General features: G+C 40.5%; 1 protein-coding gene across 1 annotated transcript in view; it reads right to left on the reverse strand.

The window, feature by feature from the left end:
• The window catches only part of NKD1 (NKD inhibitor of WNT signaling pathway 1), a gene marked incomplete at both ends in the record, with an annotated part of 109233 nt that overhangs the window by 24281 nt on the left and 62553 nt on the right, over positions 1 to 22399 (reverse strand). Inside the window, one exon of the mRNA XM_082319592.1 lies at positions 14349 to 14406. Coding sequence (XP_082175718.1) covers positions 14349 to 14406 — 58 coding nt within the window. The remainder of the gene's footprint in view (positions 1 to 14348; positions 14407 to 22399) is intronic.

Genomic DNA, 22399 nt, shown 5'->3' on the forward strand with positions numbered 1-22399 from the left:
CAGCTACCAAGTCCAAATTTGCACAGCAGTTAGGAGAATTCAGGCGAAAAATGAACTACTTCAGAGCCTCTTTGGGCTGACAGCCATTCCAAAAGGTATGTGATAGATCACAGGGCCTTAACTCAGAAAGCAGAACTATGGGAGAAGCTATGCATTTCCACAGTGATAAATTATGACTGAACATCACCAGTGACTATTATCTTAACGTCAGGGTCATTACTGTGTAATTTTTGAGAGAAAGCAGAGTAAAGGTAAAATTGGAGAATTGACAAAAATGCCACCTATGAAAGTCAACATCTGGCATACATGAAGGCAAACCCTTTGAAGTGCAATACTATTAGCCTTCCCCTCAAGTTGGATAGACTGGATTCCACAGCGATTCTTTAAAACTACTACCAGAAACAAAGGGACAGAATTATCTGTGTGTGGGGAAAAACAACAAACCACACACTAGAACCTGAGACTTGTGGGGGAGTAGGATAAAAGGAAAATTAAAAAATGCATAGACATATCAAGACAAGGAGATGAAGTCATAAGCACTTCTGTAAGAACTCAAATTGAACTTCAGTAGCAATATTGGACTGGCGCAATTGAGCGTCAAAGAGCTGGTCCAACCGAGCTCAGTAGTAAAATTCCTATTGACGTCAATAGGGTAAGGGTTTCACTTCTAATTTACAGATCTAGCACATGCAGCAGAACTTAAAGCCAGAGACTATGAGGACCAAAGAGATAGAAAGAGAATTAATTGTGTTGTTTTTCCTGAAGTCTCTGATGTCTAAATTATCTGGTTCTGTCAACATTTTTTTCATTGCAAATCAGGTTTGACAAACATAACTGACATTCTTCGCTGACTGCACGACAACAATCAGAGCAGTAACAGCTATGTTTGAAAATCCAAATTGAGAAGGCGTCCTTTAATTAACAATTACATTCACATTCAGATTTCACTTTTAAGTTCTCCTGGAGGCCACGGATTAAGAAATATCACCCCCATTAAGAACACATTTTGGTTTTATTCCACAGAGTTGACTGAAATACATCCCCGACAGAGATAACTTTGCTTGAGCAAAGGTCCTCTTCTCCCGCGGCAAATGAGCGTAGGCAGAATAGGACCAGGAAGGGAGTAACATTCCTGTTCCACAGCCACCAGCATAAGCACACAGAAAAACAGGCTCGTCCTGGGTCAGTGCCAAAAGCGTGTATTCAACTTTCTCTGGCTGAAAGCTGAAGCTGATGAATTAGACACACCCTTCAAAACAACAAAGATCAAGCTGCCTTCTCTGAAACTTACTGTAGGGAAATTAATTGTCCATTTTAAGTCCAGTGGGACAAGTCAAAACCAATTTAGCAAGAGCTGTACTAGTAGTACTTTGTACTAGTCTGGGATGGGTATTTCAACCTGAAACTATGGAGAGAAGTCATTTTCTTCTATTTCACTGTTTCCTGTTGTTGGTCACAACACAAATTAAAGGTTCAATTGCATGTGGGAATTAAAAAAAAATCCAAGATGTCACAAGACCTACTGCCAGCACCCGACCAGGGGGAGACAGTTAGGCACAGAACAGAGGGGTAGTGACTCAGACCATGTGACGGCTTGCAAAAAAACCCCAACAAAAATAGACAACCAAAATATGTTTTAAACATTCAGGCATCAGATAATGATTCTAACTGACAAGTCACCACTAGGACATTTGGGAATTGCTAAACTGAAATTCACTCTAATGTTCAGACAACATTTTCTCTCCTGGCTAAAAAGTAGTCAAACTCACAGGTCTGTGCAACACCACCTCCCTTAAAGGTTCAATTTCTTTTGCCAGCCCCAATAATTTGCCACATATAAGCAGACGTATTTCCAAGCCTTGATACAGAATCACAGGTTTCTGTCTAGGTCTGGCGTCTTTTTTTTGACTATTGGGTTGGGGGGGGGGGAAGTTTTTTACTATCTCCTTACCAAAAAAAGATTTGTAATAAAGATGAAGATACAAAGGACAATACGGTCTCTCTCTGCTAGCTAGGGTGTAACTCATACATGCTTAAACACTAAACCTAGATTTCTCACACTCTCTCTGGAGTGAGTTTGCTGACGGGAGGGAGCTTGTTGAATTTTGCCAGATTACGATTCCCTTTTCCAATTAGTTCCCCAACTGGCTGTATTTCATCAACAGCAACTGCCAGATTAAATGCCTTACTTGACCATCTTCACCCAATACACTTTGATGTTCAGTTCTCAAGCTTCAAAATACCTTTTGGATGAAGATCAGACAGCACTAAACAGAATTACTAATTAATTAAGCAAAGTTAAATTTTAAACACTGTTTGTTGTGTTAGCCAAAAGCCTGAACAGAAGTCTTTTTTTTCCCTTCCTCATCAGAGATCAAAGAAGATCATTTCTCCCTCCCCTCCCCTATCTTAAAAAAAAAAAGGGGGGGGGGGGGGTAGGACACGACAGGGGATGAGGGGCTAGAATCTCCATAAGCTTTGGTCAGAATAGTTCAGGATGATACCTGTAGCAGCAAGATTTGCGTTTGATCAGTGGGCATATCAAAAGCCACATTAACAGAATGCAATCTGCTATAACTATCTGTATCATTTAACATGGGTAAGTACTTCTTAAGTGAAAACTGTCACTGTCATATGGACCACTTACCACTTTCTAACAGCATTATGTGTCCCTGGAGCTCTGAATGGGCCTGGGAAGTGTTGAATTCTGTTGCTGAACAGTGACAGATGGGGACACCAACTGATCATTTGTAACTTAAAGCAAAAGAAGAAAGACCTCTCTTCTCTAAAGATGGCCATACACTGATTTTGGTTAGTAACTAGCGACAATTTTGCTTTTTAAAAATCCCTTCTCAGTGGAAGTTGCAGATATGTGTGTTCACATAGGATTTTCTGTCTTAAATTTTCTTTGTCTCTTCGGATTTTTTTCCCCCTGAGATTCACAAGGGAAGTAAAAGAAGAAAGAACACCCAGCCACTACATAACCCTTTATTCAAATGAAGGCTGAGTAGGTAATGTTATTAATAATGTAGGCTTTGATATCAACTCTCTTCCATCTAACTTAGATGTTCAATGGGAAAATCGTTGTTCCACCACCTTTGCTATGATAACAGGGCCTCTAAAGGCATCTGAACTGTAAGATTAATTTAGTCAGAATTGCTTCCCATGAGGAAGAATGTTGCTCTGACCCTCACAAAGCTAGCCTTTTATAGAGAGCAATGTTGTAGACCTGTACTGTAACACTATTTTGGCTGTGATGAATCAGTTGGGTATCTGACAACTCTCTCATAGTTAATATACAGCAGCAGGTTCAGTGTTCCCATCCTGAGAGCCCTGCATCTTAGTCAGAGAGGTGAGGGAAAATGGAAATTGATCCACAACACAACTGAAAAGTAATATAGTGACTAATAGTCCAGCATATACGTGTGTGCGCACAAGCATATGTCTCTTTCCCTTTTCATATTTATACATGGGTGAGGAATGGTACTAAGGTGATACATCACATACTGCAAAACATGCAGAGAAATAAAATTCATCAAGGCTTGACCCTACCACCTTAAAGTCTAGAGAGCACACAGGATCTCATCACAAGAAATTATTCCCACAGAGCAAATGCAGGTAACTGCTCTCCATTATTAATAATTATAGTACAGCCTAAAGACCACAATCAGAGGTGGAAACCTGCTGTGCTATGTACTGCTCAAAATGCAGAAGAGGAGACGGTTTGGAGCAGGCTTACGGGAGGAGCTAGCCCTTCCCATTGCTCTAGGGAGCCCATGTGTTTTGCAACTCAAGAGTCAGCTTCCCACTTGGAGCTACCCCTTCGGTGGAAAACCCTGCAATATCCTCCTAGACAGCGTCATTGTGAATTTTCATTCAAACGCAGCGTCTTGAAATCCGGGTGGCAATCACTACTTGCTAGTGGGGCCTGGGGAGCCACCCCTGCAGGGGCACAGGCAGCCTGGGACAGGGCAGGCGGGTGGGTGCTCAGTGCAGCTCCCAGAGGGTCCTGCAGCAGACACAGACAGCAGTCTTCACCTGGACACCAATTTGCCAAGAATGTCCTTCCACATCTGGATGGCTCCACTCTCTGTAAAGGCTCATTAAAATAAAAAAACCAAAGGTCTGCAGCACTGCACTTTAGCTTCATGCCTCCAAATCCTTAAGAGGGACTATAACTCCCTCCTAAATAAATCTTTTGCGCACTGCTCAGGGCTGCCTTGGCTCCCCTCTGCCGCTCCCCCGCCAGCGCCGAGCCCTGTGCGCAGCCCCGGCTGCAAGGCACAGCAAAGCCCTCTGCCGCTCCAGAGCCCTGTGAAAATTCCTTGGGTAGCAGCTCTTTTACTTCTGGATATTTCGGTTTACAACTACTGTTCCTTTCCTCTCTTTTTGTTAAATTTATGGTTTTAAGTCCTTTTCGGCACAAAGTTGGGCACTTTGTATGACATATTTTACTGGTGAAAGGACCTGGATTGCTGGATCAGATTTATAAAGCAAGAAAAACCTTATTACTGGCATTTTTATTTTTTTGGTAGACTGGGGGTTGGGACTTTCCATCTAACAAGCGCAGCTGGACTCCAAGCTCTTTCAAGAGTAGAAATGTTGCTTCAGGTTCATTTCCACAACCCCATAGTGCTGCATTTATTATTTGCTTTTACTCACAAACTAGTTGTGGTTACAAAAAAAAAAACCCTCTTCCAAACAAATGACACTTTATCTTTTTCTCCACAGGAGAATAAGGTTGACTGCTACTTGTGCTTTGAGGTTTGGATATGATTGAGATGAAACATCTGTTAAGAAAAAAGGTGTGGGGGGGGACTTTTTTCTGCTAAAAATATCATGCCTTTTTTTTTTTTTTTCCACCAAACTTGAAACATGTGATGAAATTCAACTTTTAAAATATAACCCTGGAGCTACTTGAAACTATAAAAGTCTCCTCAGTATCTGAGGCAAGTCAGAATTTCCACTGTTCAAGCTGGGCTTTTATGAAGAGCAGACTTTAGAAAAAGCTGTAATCTGTCTAGGTAACAAAGGGCACTTGTTCTGCCTGGTGAGGTAAAACTTTGGGTTTCTGTAGCTCCTGCAGCAGAAGTGGAGTTGAAGCACACAAAAGCACCCTGACTGATACACACTCTGAATTTGGAACAGCAACTGGCAAAAGCAATATGCTTTTCACTGAAATTGCCTCTATAAGGCTACATGTACATGCTTGTGTATTTGTAAGGTTCAGCAGGATGACAGGTTGTTGTGTCTAAACTATCCAGCCTGAAGGTTCAGGCATCTGTCTAGCTTTACATCTATCTAGCCGTCTATATATAAAACGATGGCTCCTAAATTCAATCCCAGAAATGCAAGAACTATTTAATCCTGTCATAAGCTGCACCCTCACGTGAGACACTCTGGGATATGAAATCCCTATAGGCAGGAGAGAAGGGTCTTACAGGAGCATGCACACGGGATCTAAACAAAAGCCTATCACAGAAAGCTACCAAAATCCCAGCAAAGGGAGCACTCAAACTCAGTTGCCTGGCTGTGTCAAGGTCAAGTCAAACACAAGAGAACTGGCAACTTTAGGAATATTCAGGAGTTGCATCAGGACATATTGCCTATTAAATGCAGTATTCAAGGCTTCTAAAAATGAATGTAATGTTTCATGTAAAGACAAGGGATTTGAAACAAATATATTGTCTTCTGAAATAGCAAGGGCCAAAACTTCTTTCAATTACAAGAGCACAAAACTGGAATAATTCCATGAACACCAGCATGAGAGTATTATCTGGCTCCAAATCTTTGCCTGGAAATATGCTCTAGTTTCACATGGGTAAAAAAAAAAAAAAAAAAAAAAAGAGAGTCGCAAGAGAGTCAGAGAAGAATGGCATTTTGACTCACTTTTCAAAAACATGTTTAATAAAACCTCCACGAACTGTGGTCAAAGCTACAAGAAAAATAACTGGTAATAATCATTGCTGGGAAATTAAAAGTAGAAAAGGACCTTTGTTCTTCAAGTAGAATAAATGAAACCACTGGTATTCATCATGTTTCCAGAGAGATTGTTTTCAAACTCCTGACTTGTTCCCATATTTCATTCTTACATTTTTATACTGCTGCACATGTACAGTAATGCAGCTTTATCTCTGTACCATACACACTAAATCAGCTGTCTCTCACAGATATGCCTGAGTCCATCAGTTTGCCAAGGTACACCTGATGGTAGACCCTGCCTCCCAGAGCAGTCACCACTGCAGAGGCAGGAGAGCAGGACGTGCAGACGGACGTAGGTAGCTGTAAGCCAGCCATGCCTGGCGGGTGGTAAGGGTCTGACAGGTGTACCCATGCGGTGGGCAGCTAGTGCAGAGCTCTACACGAGCCTGCGTTCCTGTGCGCTCACTGTGATTGCTACCCAGCCTAAGCTAGATGAACAGCTCACCCAGATACGACTACACACGCTACAGTTCCTTCCTCCTCTGAATCAAACATTGACAGCCCAAGGGAAACACCAATGACCAAGACTGATTTGGTGAGTCCTGACTACTGAGGCCCAGCCCTTTCAAGCCCCATGCACAGAGCATGAGCCTCATGTCACTGGCACCCATTTCTCACCCCTATCTCAGTCCCTAGTCACGGTGGCTTCCCTCGGGCTTCACTCACTGGTGTGAGCAACCAGCTGGGTGCCACGGTCTGCTGCCTAAGCATCGCTGGGATGCTTCGCTCACCTTGAGGCTGTGGAAGGCAAATGCAAGAGCCCTCCTCCCTTAGCTACGTACTTTTGCCCTTTGATTGTCCTGCTTTCCACATGCACCCTGATCGTCTGCCTCTTACATGCTGCAAGAGAAGCAGCTTGAGAGATTTGTAGACATAGGTTTTTAAGAGCTATATTCACAGGTGACTTTTTGCCTCCTAGCAAACTAGTTCACGACTACCCCAGAGCTAGCAATAGGAATATTCATTTACTCTTAACGGATTCTTTTTTTAATGACCACTCAGGAAGAGCATTAGCTTCTCCGTGAAAGAAGGAAAAGTTGCCAGTCTTAGGTAGAAGGAAAGAGTACGGAAAAACAATATTGTTATAAATATCAAGCATGCATACAATATTAAAGCGTTCCACGTTTAAGGTGTTTATAAGGATCAACTTCACTTCTTTGAGATGCTTGTTCACTTCCCTTTTCATTACCTCGGTTTTCTACTGATATATTTTTTATACACCACACACAAGTAAATTAACATTTGGCTTTCTTCGGCCACCATAAAGAAGAGAGACCACTTGTAAGTTTGGAAGGTTTTCTTGGGTACTATACTTTGAAACCCTCTCTCTGTCATATTGTAAGGGACAGACATGGATAGAGGAAATCCCCGGCTCTGTTCTCAGCTTTGCTGTTGTGTCCCTGAACCAAACATGCAACCTGCTTGTGTTCAGGCATAACAATTCCTGAACGAATTTCCAGCAGTGTAGAATGATCTGAATACAGAGATCAGTGTGAAACTATTACTTACAGCAGGTATGATCTTCCCAGTCTAATGCAGAGAATTAATAACCCAGACCAAAACTCTCAAACCAAAGACAAAACACATCATCTATCAAAAACTTAGGCAGCGCGGGTAGGAGCTGGTGGGTTGTCAGCTAAAGAGAGCGATACCCTACATGCAGAGAACAAGCACGGCACGGGCAGCAGAGCACACAGCCTGCGCACAGCAGCAGCTCAGCGCGAGGAGGAAAGCTCACCCTCCGAGGTGACATAACAGCCTACTTTTCACTGCCTTTCTGTGCTCCGCTTGCCAGCATGGGTGAGAGCTGTTAGACACTGTAAAGGTCCATTTGGAAACACCTGGAGACCACTAACTCATTACACACAGGCCATGGACAACCATTGGATGGCAACAGTCTTTCATCACTACTAACCTGGCTGCACTTGAAACAGCAGCTCCAGAAGTAAAAGCTTCTGATCCAAATATCAACCCCCCTCAACTGGAACAGCTAATGTTAAGAAACACTTGTACAATTTTATATTTCTTTAATTTTTTTTTTTTAAAGTGCCTTATGCCATAAGATTTTCCTCCCACTCATGGCAAACAGCCTACCTGCTTCTTATAATTTCCTGGATCTGTGTATGACCACAGGAAAACTTCTGCTAATCCTACCAGTCTCATGTTCTTTGGTGACTTTTATTCTAACTGCCAAACTAAGCAGTTTTCTCTTGGCACTCTCCACTGCTCCTTCCCCGCCTCTCCCCCATGTTCTTTGGTACTCCTTCCAATTCACAGTAACCAGCTTATCAGCTTCCAGCCTAGGGAGGGACTAGCTGTTTGTCCGATAATGGTGGCTGGTGCTGGTGGGTCACCCTGAAGCTGAAGATATTTTTCAGAGTTGTTTCATGTCATATTGAGTAGTAGGAAACGGTACAGCAGAAACCTCTTGACAGCCGAAAAAAATACAGCCGGTGAGCAAGTGATCACCAGTCTGAGGTGATCACATAGCATATACACAATGCACAGCAAATCTATGGTAAGCACATAGGATGAGCAACAAGTTATTAAAATGCAGAATTCCCATATAACATCCCAGAAGGCTGACCACAAGAGCACTTTTAAGGTAGAATTATTGGCACTCTGTTTGCAGTGTCACTGATGAATAAGCATTTGGTTTAAGACAATGACAGAGAAGGGACCTTCATTTTCTGCAAAGCACCAAGCCTGCATCAATAGTACCAGCTAGGTAATAACGATCGTGCTGACATAAAGCAACACTGCCTGTGTGCAAGATGCAATCTATGTCTTTTCGATAAATATGCTGGAATTTCATGTATGTGATACGTAGAAAATTATTTAAGCTTTAGAAAATAAATGAAATAACCATCATAAGTGAAGGCATTAACTAGAAAGGAGCATGCAGTTTGAAATAACTGCCTTTTATTACCCATTCATAGCTCAGCTTAGCACAACACATGAATTTATTGCAGCTAAGAGATTATGTATGGTAAAATGTGTCTCTCGGGCAAATAGAAGGTTAACTAAAACTAGTTAAAATGCTTGTTCAAGTTTTCCTTTGCTGACAAGTTTATAAACAATTTGGGCCCAAGCACCATAGCTTGCCACCCCTCCTCTGAGTTGACAACCCAACAGATATTTTTCCAATCACCAATTTTAGAAACACCTCCAGGAACTAAAGTCTTCACTGATTTTTTCCTGAATGGAGAGACAGAGGAGAGGGAATTATCTTGTAACGCATGAGAGCAGCCTTGCTGCAGGGTGCTGTGGGGGAGGCACGCTCCACCCCATGCCCGCCCCTGCAGCTGCAGCCCCAGCAAGGGGAAAGCACAGGCGCCTGGGCAGCACTCGCGAGGAAGCCAGCATGCTCTCTTCGCTGGGCTGTCTGGGATGCCTACGGTGGGGGGAAACACGTGCAGCTGTGTCGGGGTCTGGGATGGCTGGCAGCATTGAGCATAAGATCAGCAGCCTTAAACCACTATTTCATTCTTTACTATTGGTTCCTTGTTTGCTTATCAGTTCTTATTAAAGCCAAAAATAACAACACAACTCTTTGTGGTGGAACTCTGTTAACCACGCCTCAGCTCCCACTTGACCACAGATTCCCTGGATGCTGGACGGAAGAAGAAGAGATGAAGGACTGACTGGACATACTAGTAACATCTTGAAAAACATATAATAATATTAGGAATATAATGAATTATTTTTCTCCTTCGCTGAATACAGCATGCCTTACTTGAATGTTTAGAAATTCCATAATGTATTGTAAATGTGTGAAAAGTGCTACAAGTAGCTCTTTTACAGATATGATGGATTTTTTTTTCCAGCAACAACATGTGCTTTGAACTCTGCTGGAGGGCTCTCTAATATTTATGGGCAAAAAGATGACCTGAATAATTTTGTCCTTTCTGGTACCAGACGAGGGAACATCTTACATCTAGAGTTTTGGATACATCTGGTTTAGGAAACATATAAAAAAATGCGTTTGTTGATTCAGGTCAAGCTCTGTCACTACTTTCAGCAGGACTTTGGATATCATGTTCAGATAAGGCACCAGGAAGGCTTGGATCTTCTCCAGTCTTCTGTTGAGAGAATAATAATCAAGACATCACCCTCAGCGGACGAAACAGGGAACAGATTGCGATCAGCATAAGAGGCAGCAACTCTGACAGTTACAGGACTGGATTGATCGCACAGAGATGCAAGGTTTCTGGTTAGTAGAAACACTTAAGTCATACGTTTCAGGAGAACAGTGACATGAGAAATCACATTATCACATAACTAATTGGAGTGACAGGCTAGGTGTCTTCTGCGCTTAAGGACTTCACCTTGAACTCCAAAAGGCAGCTGAAGTAGACTGATAGCTATATCCTACTGGGCTCTGAAGAGCTTGTATTGAGACAAGTAAGAAATTGCCTCTTTTCCACAATCAGTCTGTGTCAGAGGGAGATTTTCCTGCTTCTGGTTCAGATGTCACAAGCAGGGAGAAAAGAGGGTGCTCGGAAAAGCTTCTAAATCTTCAAGTGATAAGATGGAGAAACCCCAGTTCACTTCATAAAGACATGGAGTGGTCAAGATAAGAAAGCTCTCTTGGTCTGCAGCCTTTAGCTGTGAAAATTTCCCAAAAGGTCTGGAGAAAGGAGGTGAAAAAAGTTCTGGAAAACAAGAGCAATTCTCTTCAATGAGTCATTAAAAAGTTTACTTACGCCTTGAAGAGCAGAGAGAGAACTTGGATGCCATTATTGAACACACTAACAGCAGGTATCTTTCTGAGCCACCTGCACGTCTCCATGATGGAAGAGTGACTTGCTGTTTGGTGCTACATTCAATTCGTACCTGCCATTTTAGCTTCCCCACTGAAATGAAATGAAAAATACCTGCCAGTGTCCGTGCTAGTTTTTGTGACTTCTTCCAGAGCCACCTCCATTCATTCGGTTCTGGTGACCTAGTATTCTGTCTAGGGACAAGGAAGAGAAAATGCAAGCTCTTTTATCCTAGACATGAAGAGTGATAAAGCACATGCTTCCTGTGCAGAAACCGCTGGACAAGAAAGTTCCAAGCACGAGAAGTTCGTACACAGCCACAGCAGATTGCACAAGTACTCTAAGCTTGGCAAGCGGAAGTCTCTGAAATGCGGTGGGAAAGCACTGCTAAACTTGGAATGAAAGTTGCAAATGAATCCGCTATAGAAACTATATCCAGCATGCCCAATTGTTGAGTTATTAATGAAAGAGGAAGAAGGGAAACAGAGTAAGAGTAATATAAGAGACTGAGGTTTCCATTGGTGTCTCTTATCTAAGGAAATCACTGACCATGTAAGAGAAAATCCAAAAATTTCAATTTAGTGACTTGCCCAGCAGCAAAATCAAAGGCAGGTGCTGGATATAATAAACAATACTGGTCAAACTGTTTCTTTCTGCAGAGCACTCAGTAAACAGAGTTGCCACTATTGAGTTCTAACCTCTTGTCATGCAGCAACACTGAGTCAACAATCCTCTCTCATGGCTTAATGCTTTTGATGTTTACTTTGTTCTTTCTACAGTTCAAAAGAAAGCAGTAATGCACCAGTCCTCTTACCAAATACAATCTTAATCCCAGAATCCCGAGCCTTTTGCTGTTGGCCAGTTAAGTCTGTTAAGACGAAAGGATTTGATCAAGCTTTACATAACAACACAGAAGTTAAATCCAGCAAAGAGAGTTCTTTTTATCTGTACTGCTCAGACAGCTAAGAGGGGGGAAAAATGAGAGGGAGGAAAAAAAAAAAAAAAAAAGGTAATGAACTTGGCTATGTAAAACAAAATAAGGAATTCAATTATTTCTCTTATTGCCACTTTGTCTTTTCAGTGAGAGTCTTCTAAAGAACTCAGATTTATTCTCCAATAAAGTCTCTGAGTGTGAAGGCTATAACTTTCCCCTAACCCAGAAGAACAGTGGCACCTTTTTTGCAAATCTGAGAAATGTTTCATTTTCATTTTTTTCCATCCCTACCACATATTTATGAGGACAAAATATAGTTCATTGATTAGACACTTGCCTGGTACTTGGTAGAGCTGCGTTCAAGTCTTTGTTTTGCTATTCATGCCCTTTGTGAGCTTAGCCCAACCAACCATGTTTCAGTGCGTTACATCTCCCTGTCTCTTAAACTAGTTATCTGTGATGTTGATGTTATCTAATGACACATGAATGTATAACCATGCAACATATATGTGTTACACGAGTACATATGTAAAGATTGTGAGGCAGCAAAATAAAGGCAGAACAACTATTGTAGATAGAAAGATTAATATACTTTCTAGAAGATTAATTACATTTTCACACAAAACATTTCTATGCAGAAAAGAGCTACGACAGTGGTCATCTTGTACCTAAGCCACACAGAATTCAAGGTGTGCCCTAACAAAGGTCTCAAATCATGTTTCAGCTTCACTTTATGCTAATATAATAATTTTATGCTAGTACTATTCACAATCATCCAAAAATATTATGCTAGTAAAAAGTACAAAGTTATACAAAAACAGTGAAAGCATCCTGCTTTAACACAATGCTTCTAGTATCTTCTGTTAATTATAAGAAGATTTTCAATATGCCATTCAAGAGGGAAGTGGCTAACACTGTCCCCAGCGTGGAAAGCATAGCCTGGAGATCTGAGAGCTGAAGGGATGAGGACCAAGTCGTGGCAAGCCACACACATTTGCCTGAGCACTGGGTGGGAACGGTTACCTGCCTCCCAACTGGAAAGATGCCACAGAACAGCTCTTTCCCAGTGGCAGCACACAAAGAAAGGACCACCTGCTGGTATCTAAATTTTGTCTCCACTACTCAGCTACTTCATAAGAAATGAGACGCATCAGAAGTAATAATGTAAAACTGCTGAAAGACTGAAATTACAGTAGCCTAAAAGGTTTTACACTCTAATAAAAACAATCCTGCTGCTGACTAGTTTGGAAATACTATATATTGGATATTATGTTTGCTATGCAAGACAATTCTACACAACAAAGTAAGAAATAATTAGAGGCAAGGAAAGGTAGAATGAGACACAGAAAAATGAAATTATTCACCTCGCTGACATTTAATATCCTGTGTTAAGTAGATTCTCCTGTAATTCTGAAAATTAAAAAGCCACCTTTTATTAGAGTTATGTCCTACTATGAGCAGAAAGGAAAACTTGCAGTGAAGTTAAATACTGAAACACTTTTAACAAACACTGACTGCACCATGGCAAGTATACCTTGCTTTTGTGTTTAACAGTAGCCTACAAGCACCAGCTGAAATTGAGCTCCTATGTTACAGGCACATAAGAGGGAGCATTCTTTGTAAACTACAGACATGATAGAAACATGGGATCCAAGAAACACAGTACATTAACACATTTCACAGGTAAGGAACTGGAAGACTGATATTCTTAACACAGACAACTTTCAAGTTCTGTTTAGACAGAAGTCTCTACTACCAGAAACAAACGACTGGATTATAAAAGGACAGAAATTTTCAAGTTAAGCTTGGCACGGGTCATTGCTCTGTAATAAGTTGGACATATCATTTCCAGTAGCCTATAATGTAAATTTAGCACACAGCCCATGCAACCACTTGTTTAGTCCTAGAGAGTTTCCCAGAGAGTTTCTGAAGTCTCATTTCCTTGTTTTTTTTTTAAAAGACTGAGCAACAATGTCTTCAAATTAATATCTCTTCCGTTCATCAACCCCCACTTGCCCAACTGAAGTTCAAGGTACCTCCGATGTGTTCTCTGGCACACAGAATACAGTGTCCACACTCAAGGTCCCCAAAGCCCCTTTCCACCATAACAATGATTCCACCTCCACTGCAAGGAGAGGCCTGATCACGTCGGAAGAGATGAGGTGAGCCTTGGAAAGGAGAAGTTATCTGAGGCAATAACAATTCCATTCATATTCAAGAGAAATGTATTGAGTAAGTGTCTCTGGTCTTTATTAGAAATTAATACAGGAGCTTGTAAGTCTGGTTGCATAACACAGAAGGGTGTGCAACGTATCACAAAACCCAATGCTAACATTTTCGGTGATCGCATTTACCACCTCTGCTGGGGACAGTGATATTTCATTACTGTTACCAATGGCAAGAGAAGTACCTCGAAAAAAAATTGTGAGACCTTGAATTAAAACACCTGGTCCCTATGATACAACTGGGTGACTTTTTTTGATACTAGGAGGACAGAGGTAGGAGATACAGAAATAATACCCTATTCCCATCTTAACAGTTTTGCCAGGCAAACAACACATCAGTATATCAAGCACTACACTCTCATACATGCATTCTCATGCTGACTTGTTCACTGACTTACTCCAATATCCCTTAATATTAACCAAGAAATTTTGTTCTTTAAATACCTTCTAGATGAAAGTGTTCATCACCAATAGTGTCTCTGTAGCCTTCCCCAGATAAATCCTGTTTAAAAAAAAAAAAAAAAATCAGAAATATACTATATACAAAGTGTTGAGGTGTTAAGAATATATATTTTTTATCGTCAGGTTTGATTTAAAACACTAACCAAAGCACAGAAGTTGTTTTCCAGGAAAGGAGTCAATCACTTTATTAGTGGTAGCCAATGCATTTGGTGCTATTTCACAATGCTCTGGACATACTTCAGGACAAAAATTTAATGGAGATGAACAGATTGCACAGAGGAAAGAAAAAAGAAGTGTTCATATTCAAATTCTTTTACAGAGCAGATTAATATTTAGCATTTCAACATTCTGTCAATCAAGCAAGATAAAAAACCCTCCAAATGGAAATGATAAAGGAGAAGTAAGCCCTTTACTACCCACAGAGGAATGTTATCACTTGGTTCCACCAACAAACAGAAAAATTTCATATGCCAGAGGTCACCCAAGAAAAGCAGATACCAGACTCTGAAGAGCTGCCTGATCCTTCAGTCCAGAAATTAATGAAATTTTGTCAGCCCCGGTATGTCTAGAGCCATACAGAAGCAGATGCCATAGATACGCAAATGATCTTATCTCAGACCCAAAAACCATTTCACTAATGGTGCTGAAGTAGTAATAAAGGGCATCAGTAGGATTTGCAGCTAATCCCACTTACAAAGACCCTGAAGAACATTCTTACTCTCTTATTAGCAGACCCTTCCAACTCCATCCCCTCCACCCCACCTAAACCATAAGCAATGAGAGTTATCCTCATGTTTTGCCTTCTCCCATTCATTCCAAAGGCTCTAGCATCACCGTAACATCACTGACCTTACATTATAGTCTGGCTCCCTAGATTCTCCACAAACACACTCTGCCACTGATAAATAATTATGGTGCTAAAGTAGGATATGGTCCTAAAAAGCTGGCATGCTGCACTCATGGCCATTTTAACTTCACCTGCAAAAACATACCAGGAACACAGAGCCAGCATACTCAGCATCAACCTGTGAACTGGAAGTTGACAGTACAGAGGTTTTTGCACAAGATAAGAATAAGGGAATAACCTGTGAAAATTAATGTCTGGCTGTATTCATTAGCTTTATTGTTAAGCAATTTTATTATCATGATAAAAACAGTTCACCTTTTTTTCTTGAAAAAGCTGACAGAGGCTCTTTTCTGCCTTCCACATGCCCAAATGTTATCCTTTTAGATTAGCTATCAGAAAGTAACTAAGCCACAAAAGCATATCCTGAGAATTCTTCAGCATCAATTTCTGCGACAGCATTTTAAAAAATAGATTTCGCAAACACGACCAGATAGCTAGCCCAGAGACCTTGAAAATATTGTTCTGTTCATGAGCAGATACCCTGAAATAATGTGAAAACTCATGGGCCAAATGGCTCTGAGAAATGCTGGCAACCTGGCCTGGAATGCTGGGATTCTGCACAGCACAATGTTGCTATAAAAGCTGTCATTCTGGACTTAGCTTTCCAAGAAGCAAATCACAAAAACTATTTTGTTTCCTTGAGTTTTTGTTCCAGTAAAAAAAAGGTCTCTTTTTTGAGCATGTCAATTTTTTGAGAAATCAATCATTACCTTAAAAATTATGGAAGAAATGGACAGTGAACGAAAAGAAGCCATTAAATGTTGGCGTAACTTACATATCTGCAAGACGATGGTCTTTCCAGGGCCTTGTAAAAGTTAGTATACTTTTGTTCGATCAAATTCCCCCATGTCACCATTTTCCACGAAGCTCTGAGAGCACACCTCTGCCTGCTCTCGTAGATAATGAGATACATAGAAGTGACTACATAGGTATATATGGCACCTCTGCTCTCTCCCACAATGCTAAATATTTCATAACTGTTTTGGGTTGGGGTTTGGGGTTTTTTTGGGTTTTTTGTTTGTTTTTTTAACTAAACTCAGAATTCCTGCTCCCTCCTGCTCTCTTGGAAAAAAAATGTTTTCTTTTAACCTGATCAGCAAATATGCAATGAGTAGGTATGATCTTACTTGTGATGTATCTCTGAGGAGAATACTATCTAGCTGGTAGCCTTCATCTCTTAAAATTTTAGCAAAGCAAGCAGTGCATCTGGGTATCAAATGTTGCCTGTTAAAATGATGTCATTCATCTCATCCTCTACAAAACCCACAAGTCATTAATTTTCATGATTTTTCAAAAGCTGTCACTTAAAAATGAGCATACATTTGTTGATGTAAAACGCCCCATCAAGTAGCTCAATGGAAAAGAGTAGGAGACAGAAATGTAAAACACAAGAGTGAAGCATTAATATTCATTAAGCTAGCTTCCTTGTTTTCTCATTTTTAATCATTACATGGGTCTTAAGTAAATATGTTTTATATTTACTCTAGTTTCACTCCTTCTCTAGCTCCTAGTTATTTAAGTTAAAGTAGTAACTTAATGCAAGCAAATTTCCAGTGTTTCCACCTTAAACCAAATTATTATAAATTACTAAATTCTAGAAAAATGTTTTCATGATGTTGAACCATAATATAACTGTTAAATAGCACATAAATTGACAATCCTTCCTGAAACTGATGAGAGTATCGTTTGAACATTTTAGTGTCACATTTAAGCAGAATTCCTCAGCTCCCATTCAAATGTGTTCCTCTGTGTAAGATTATGCCATGTATTATCTTTGATAGACAGATGTGTATCTGCAAAAGGTCTGGGCAACTCTAAGGTTTTACAGGAAAAAAATGAAGGGAAAAAGAAGAAACTATATAATTCATCTTATTATCATTAACTCTTCTGCCAAAAAAACCTGCAAGAGTTACCTGAATATTTTTAGCACCACTGAGACAGATGTCACAACCTGGATAAATACCAAAATGCACTTGCTTGAGAAAAGGATTCTGGACAGTGGATGTAAACTCACACTCAACAGAAAAGTACAAAAGCTGAGCAAGCATCAGAGAAAACATTCTGACTGCAGCTCGTACTGCAGAATGGAGCATTCTCCCAGTAACCTGCACAAATTGCCTTCACGTGAATAAAATAGTGCATCTACCCCCAGCGACCCAAATTCAGAAAATGGACTAGAGCGAAAGAAAAGGGTGAATATGTAAAACATAACTTGCAGCTCAAGAAATTCTAGTGGGAAGCAAACGCTATAGTCAGGTAGGAATATTTGACACTAGAGAGAAGCGTGTTTGAGCACAAAGGAAACACAGGCTCCAGGGGGTGGGAAGACCAGCAGCGGCTCTGCCGTTCGGCCAGGCTCTGCAGCATGGGCCTCCCCGCGCCCCGCGCAGCTGCAGGAGCCCGGCCCGCGGCAGGAGCGGTGCCTGAGAGAGCAAAAGCAACAACATTTAGGTCATAGGTAGTTGTATATCACTGTCCTGACATGATGTTTTAAATCACAACACTGCGTTTTCAAACTGGAACACAGAGTCATGAAACAACCAAAACCAGATGTACCCTGTGAAATACTATATAAATGAGGTCAGCAAGCACTTGACAGAATAAAGAAAAGAAACATTTATGTAGAAGGATTATTCCAGCATGCCACTTCTATAGGTTGCTAAACAGGAACCCATCTAGGGTAAGTGTCTCTACCTCACCGGGAGTTTCACAGATATATAAGTTGGCGTCCGTTAGCTACCAGTACAAATCACACAGAATGACTAAGTTTCAGGCTCAAACATCTGCTTCAAAACTCCGAACAGCTGGCTGCCTGGCCTGGGTAGAAAGGACCTTGTGTCCCATATATCCCATTCTGATAGATGCTGCTGCACTCAGCTTAAGAGTTAATTAGCGCAACTCCCTCAGAAATGCTGCTGAGTATATACATACATGAGGAAGAAAAACAATCTTTAAAAGCTCCCACACCCCAGGGCTTCTATTCAGCTGGTTACAAGTCAGGCAATCGTCACTCGCTTCCCACCTTTGCCATGCAATCAGACTCCAATGAATTTTAAGTCACTGGGAATTTTATTTTCTTAACCCCAACCTCAGCCCTAACCACCCTGTGCAGTTTTCTTACTGATACGAGTCTCTGGAGACTAAAGGCCAGGCACTCACTCTAGGGCTTCCAGCTATTGACTTCCTTTTCACCAGCTATCTGAAAATACTGCCATCCAAAACCTCACCCATCGTTCTGCCTACATCGCTTTATTCCTCCAATGCCTTTGCTTGCTCCCTTTCTGCTTCAACATTGAGGTTAAGCTCCTTGTCTTCACCTTCCGAGCTCTACACAGTTGTACTTGCGTTCACATCTCCCAGCCCCACCTCCTAGCCCCTATGCCCACTGATTCCTTTAATCTTGGTCATCAGTATGACTCTTTCTACCTGCCCTGGCTCTGCCTTTTCATGCCGCTCTCCACGACACCCAGCAGCCAGCACGTAAGAGCCAAAGCTACAGAATGCAAGCAGAGTGTGTATTTTAGCAACGCACATTTGGACTAACATGGTGTTAAATACACTTTTGCTTTTGGTGTAAGTAGAGACAGCTACATCCATAGAAGTATTGGATATATCAAAGGGTAACCTTTGATTTAGGTAGGTTATCATGGTGACAAGCACATTTTTAGTTTGGACCCCCACTACTCCCTGTATTACATCACAGTCAATATTGTGTTAATTAACATTTTTCTAAAAGGTGTGGCTCTTCTCAAGTAGAAACAAGTTGCTTTCCTCTCCTCCTCTTTCAAACATCTCATTAAAATCCTTTGATTTAGCCTTAAGATAATCAATTTTCCACATTTTTGGCAGAAAATATGCACACATTTCCTGGTTTAGTGAAGTTCTTATCAAGGTACTGTATCCACCACTTTTCCCAAGTAAAACACATATAAAATGACATATAGTCAACTAGGAAAACTTTACTCCCTATTTTTAACCATCTGACTGAACCACGATTTTTTTTTTTCTCTCTTTATTCTCATATTGATGCAATAAACTTCCAGTACTTTTGGAAAGAGAAAAGTTGAAGAAACGTGTTTCACAACAGGACTGCAAGGGACAAGATATGTGGTAACTCTTAACATCTTGTGGAGTAGATTTTATAACTGTTTTAAAGTAGCTACCAACAAGAATACTGTGTCACCTATGCACAAACTTCCACTCTTGATGTAGACAAAAAAACAATCCCAAGAAACAGAGGTTCAAAAACATGAGGATGCCCTTTGGTCTTTCACCCAAACGACTGAGGGCTCTGTCAACCGCTGAGCAGCTACTCTGGATGCTTCAGTCTCACTTGCAGGAAACAAGTTTCCAAAATAAGTCTGATTTTCATATAGCGAGTCCTTAGCAGATTTTGAAAACCTAGTGCCTTGAAGATGCTTCAGGAAACCCATCCAAACCCCCAAACCATCATTATTATTGTTTTACTTTATTTTTAATCTTGTCCAGGCTTGAAGAGAAAGAGGTAAAAGACTTTTTTGAAAAACAGCTGATGGGAGGAACCTAGTTCCCCTTTGGGTATCTGAAATTTCCCATGGACTAGAAATATAGCCATGTGTAACTATGATCAATCAAGCCTAGCCTTCACTACTGGGCAACCTATTCACACCTCAAAAAACGGTATCATTTATTTTAGGATAATGCAGGTGATATTCAGTTATCTGAAGTGATCATCATTCTTTACAAATACAGCTTTACAGCCAGGCTTAAAACTTGAAAATAAAATAAATATATAAACAAACAAACAAACTGCTTGTAGTCAGACATACTTGGAGATGACATTTTGCTAGGTTAGCAGCTTCCATGCACACAAACCTATGCAGTCAAATATACATAAAAGTGGACGTCTGTGCACACAATTTTGTGTGATTACTACCTACAGGCAAAAGATAAGAATGCATTTTGGGCATGTATTTGGCTCTCTCCACATTTGGAAGTGAAGCCTTCATATTAATACTCTCTTTCAAAAATGCTTGAAGGTCCCCCTCATAAACCTTTTCAAATAAGTCATACGCTTCTGTATTAAGTGTCCTATTTAGGACAAGAGCTTCCTTTCCTTCCCTGTTCATAAGTAATCTATATACCTAGGGCCTTACACAGATAAAGTATATATTCCAAGCCTCAATATAATGAAAATTGAAACCAGGCAAATACAATTAAGAATTAAAGCATACACCATACAGAAAAACCCTGTAGAGCAATACACATTTATGCCTTGGTTTAAGCCTAATGTTGTTTCTCCTACAGCATATTTTACCTTTCCTTCTGCAACCACGAGGTTTTACTTTTTCTTTTTGAGTTTTCCATTCCGGATAATTTAATAATAAAGACAACTCACCAGGATTAAACTTTCTGTAAAGAATGTGTAAAGCAGCTCACACTTGGAGAAGAAGTCATGGTGACTTTAACTTTTAGACCAACATTAAAATATACATTGCAACTGCAATAATGCAGTTTGTTAAGCAGAAGCAGCAAGCTCAACTTCTATAACATTTTCTTTCTCTGAAATAAGAACCTGGTGCTCTGTGATCCACTACAGATGGGTTTTTCTTCCTCCACCATGCATGGAAGCTTCTCTCAGATAAAATTTCTTCATAATATAATCACAGCAGGTAGAGTTGTTAAGAAAACAGACTTCTCTAAGATCTCTGATAGATGATCTTGGATGGGTTTAGCTGCTGCAGTTTAGGATTTTACTGTCTTCATCTGCCATGATGGCCTCTATGTCCCAAGTTACGGTCTTCCTAACAGAGGCAGCGGAACACAACGGGTGTATCACAACAGATATTGAAATTCATCCTTTGGTACCTTAGCACAAAGTTCACACTAATACACCAGATCAAAACTATGATGGTGAAGCATACAAATGCATTCAGTTTGGCTGCCACTGCTCTAGGAGCAGTAACTCCCAGCCATAACAACATGGTAATAGTGTTTGAAATCACTGCACCTATATCCACCAATTTGACAGGATTGGAGCCCCTGCAGTCTCATCTCACATAAGGTGACTGTAGAGCAATTCCAGCTGTTGGTAAAATACTGTGAAGATAACGACAGGGAAGGGAAAAAAAAAAAACCAAAAAAAAACCAAAAAAAAACCCACCACACCAAAGCACCCTTAATCTGCAGTCACAAAGGATAGTGGACTATTAGAGACTTATGAGGCAAAAAATATGCCCAATATCTTTATATCCCTGTTACAAACCCTCAAATGGGTACAAGGAGCAGTTGTATGATATGCTTTTATCCCATCCATAGGAACAAGAACATGAGGCTGTTGAGGAAGTGAAAGTGCAAAGCAGATGGACACAATACACAAAAGCCTTCATGATGAACATCTGAATAAGTAGAGAGAGGAAACGTGGTACTTTTTGCTCCAGGTTGCTTACAACATGCAGCTGAGTCTCTTTTGTCCCAATTCAACACCTGGACCAGGCTTTCTGATAAAACATAAATCCTTTCTTCATTCTTCTGATATATTTCTTTTCTCCAGCCTGTGGAAATCGAGTAGTGGCAATACTGAAACATGCTCTTTGCAGGTAGCTTTTTCGTCTCTGCTGCAGTGGGTAAATGAGCATCCTCTTTTAGTGGTCAGTCACTGCAACGTGCATTCAACAAAAGCTACCAACCTGCTCATTTAACTTGAATCATAAGTTTCCTATGTGCTGTGGAAATAAGCACGCTCGTAAATATGTATCTACTGATATCCTGTATTAAAAATAAACAAACAAACAAAACCTATAGAAAAAAAAAACAGCAATAATAGCTTAAAATACTATGGACTTGCTTAATATTACATGTAGCTAGCAAAAAAGCGTTAACAGATAAAATTATCCAATGTACATTAAGACCTGTAGATAGTCAGAAGATCCATTTAGGGGACAGTTTTATTGAAGGCATTCCAGTTTCAAGACAGAACATTACTGTTTCTATGATGTTTTCACCCTGGATTTCATGGATCTTTAGAAACTCTTGCTAGGTGTTGCAAAGTGACATCTTCCATTAACGCTAGTATTGGAATTCTGGAACTATTATGGCTTCTACTTTTTAAGGTGATAGGGTGAGAGAGAGTTTTTCAAGGACTTCT

This window comes from Platalea leucorodia (genome assembly GCF_965183815.1).
Source record: "Platalea leucorodia genome assembly, chromosome: 8".
Classification (NCBI taxonomy): Eukaryota; Metazoa; Chordata; class Aves; order Pelecaniformes; family Threskiornithidae; genus Platalea; species Platalea leucorodia.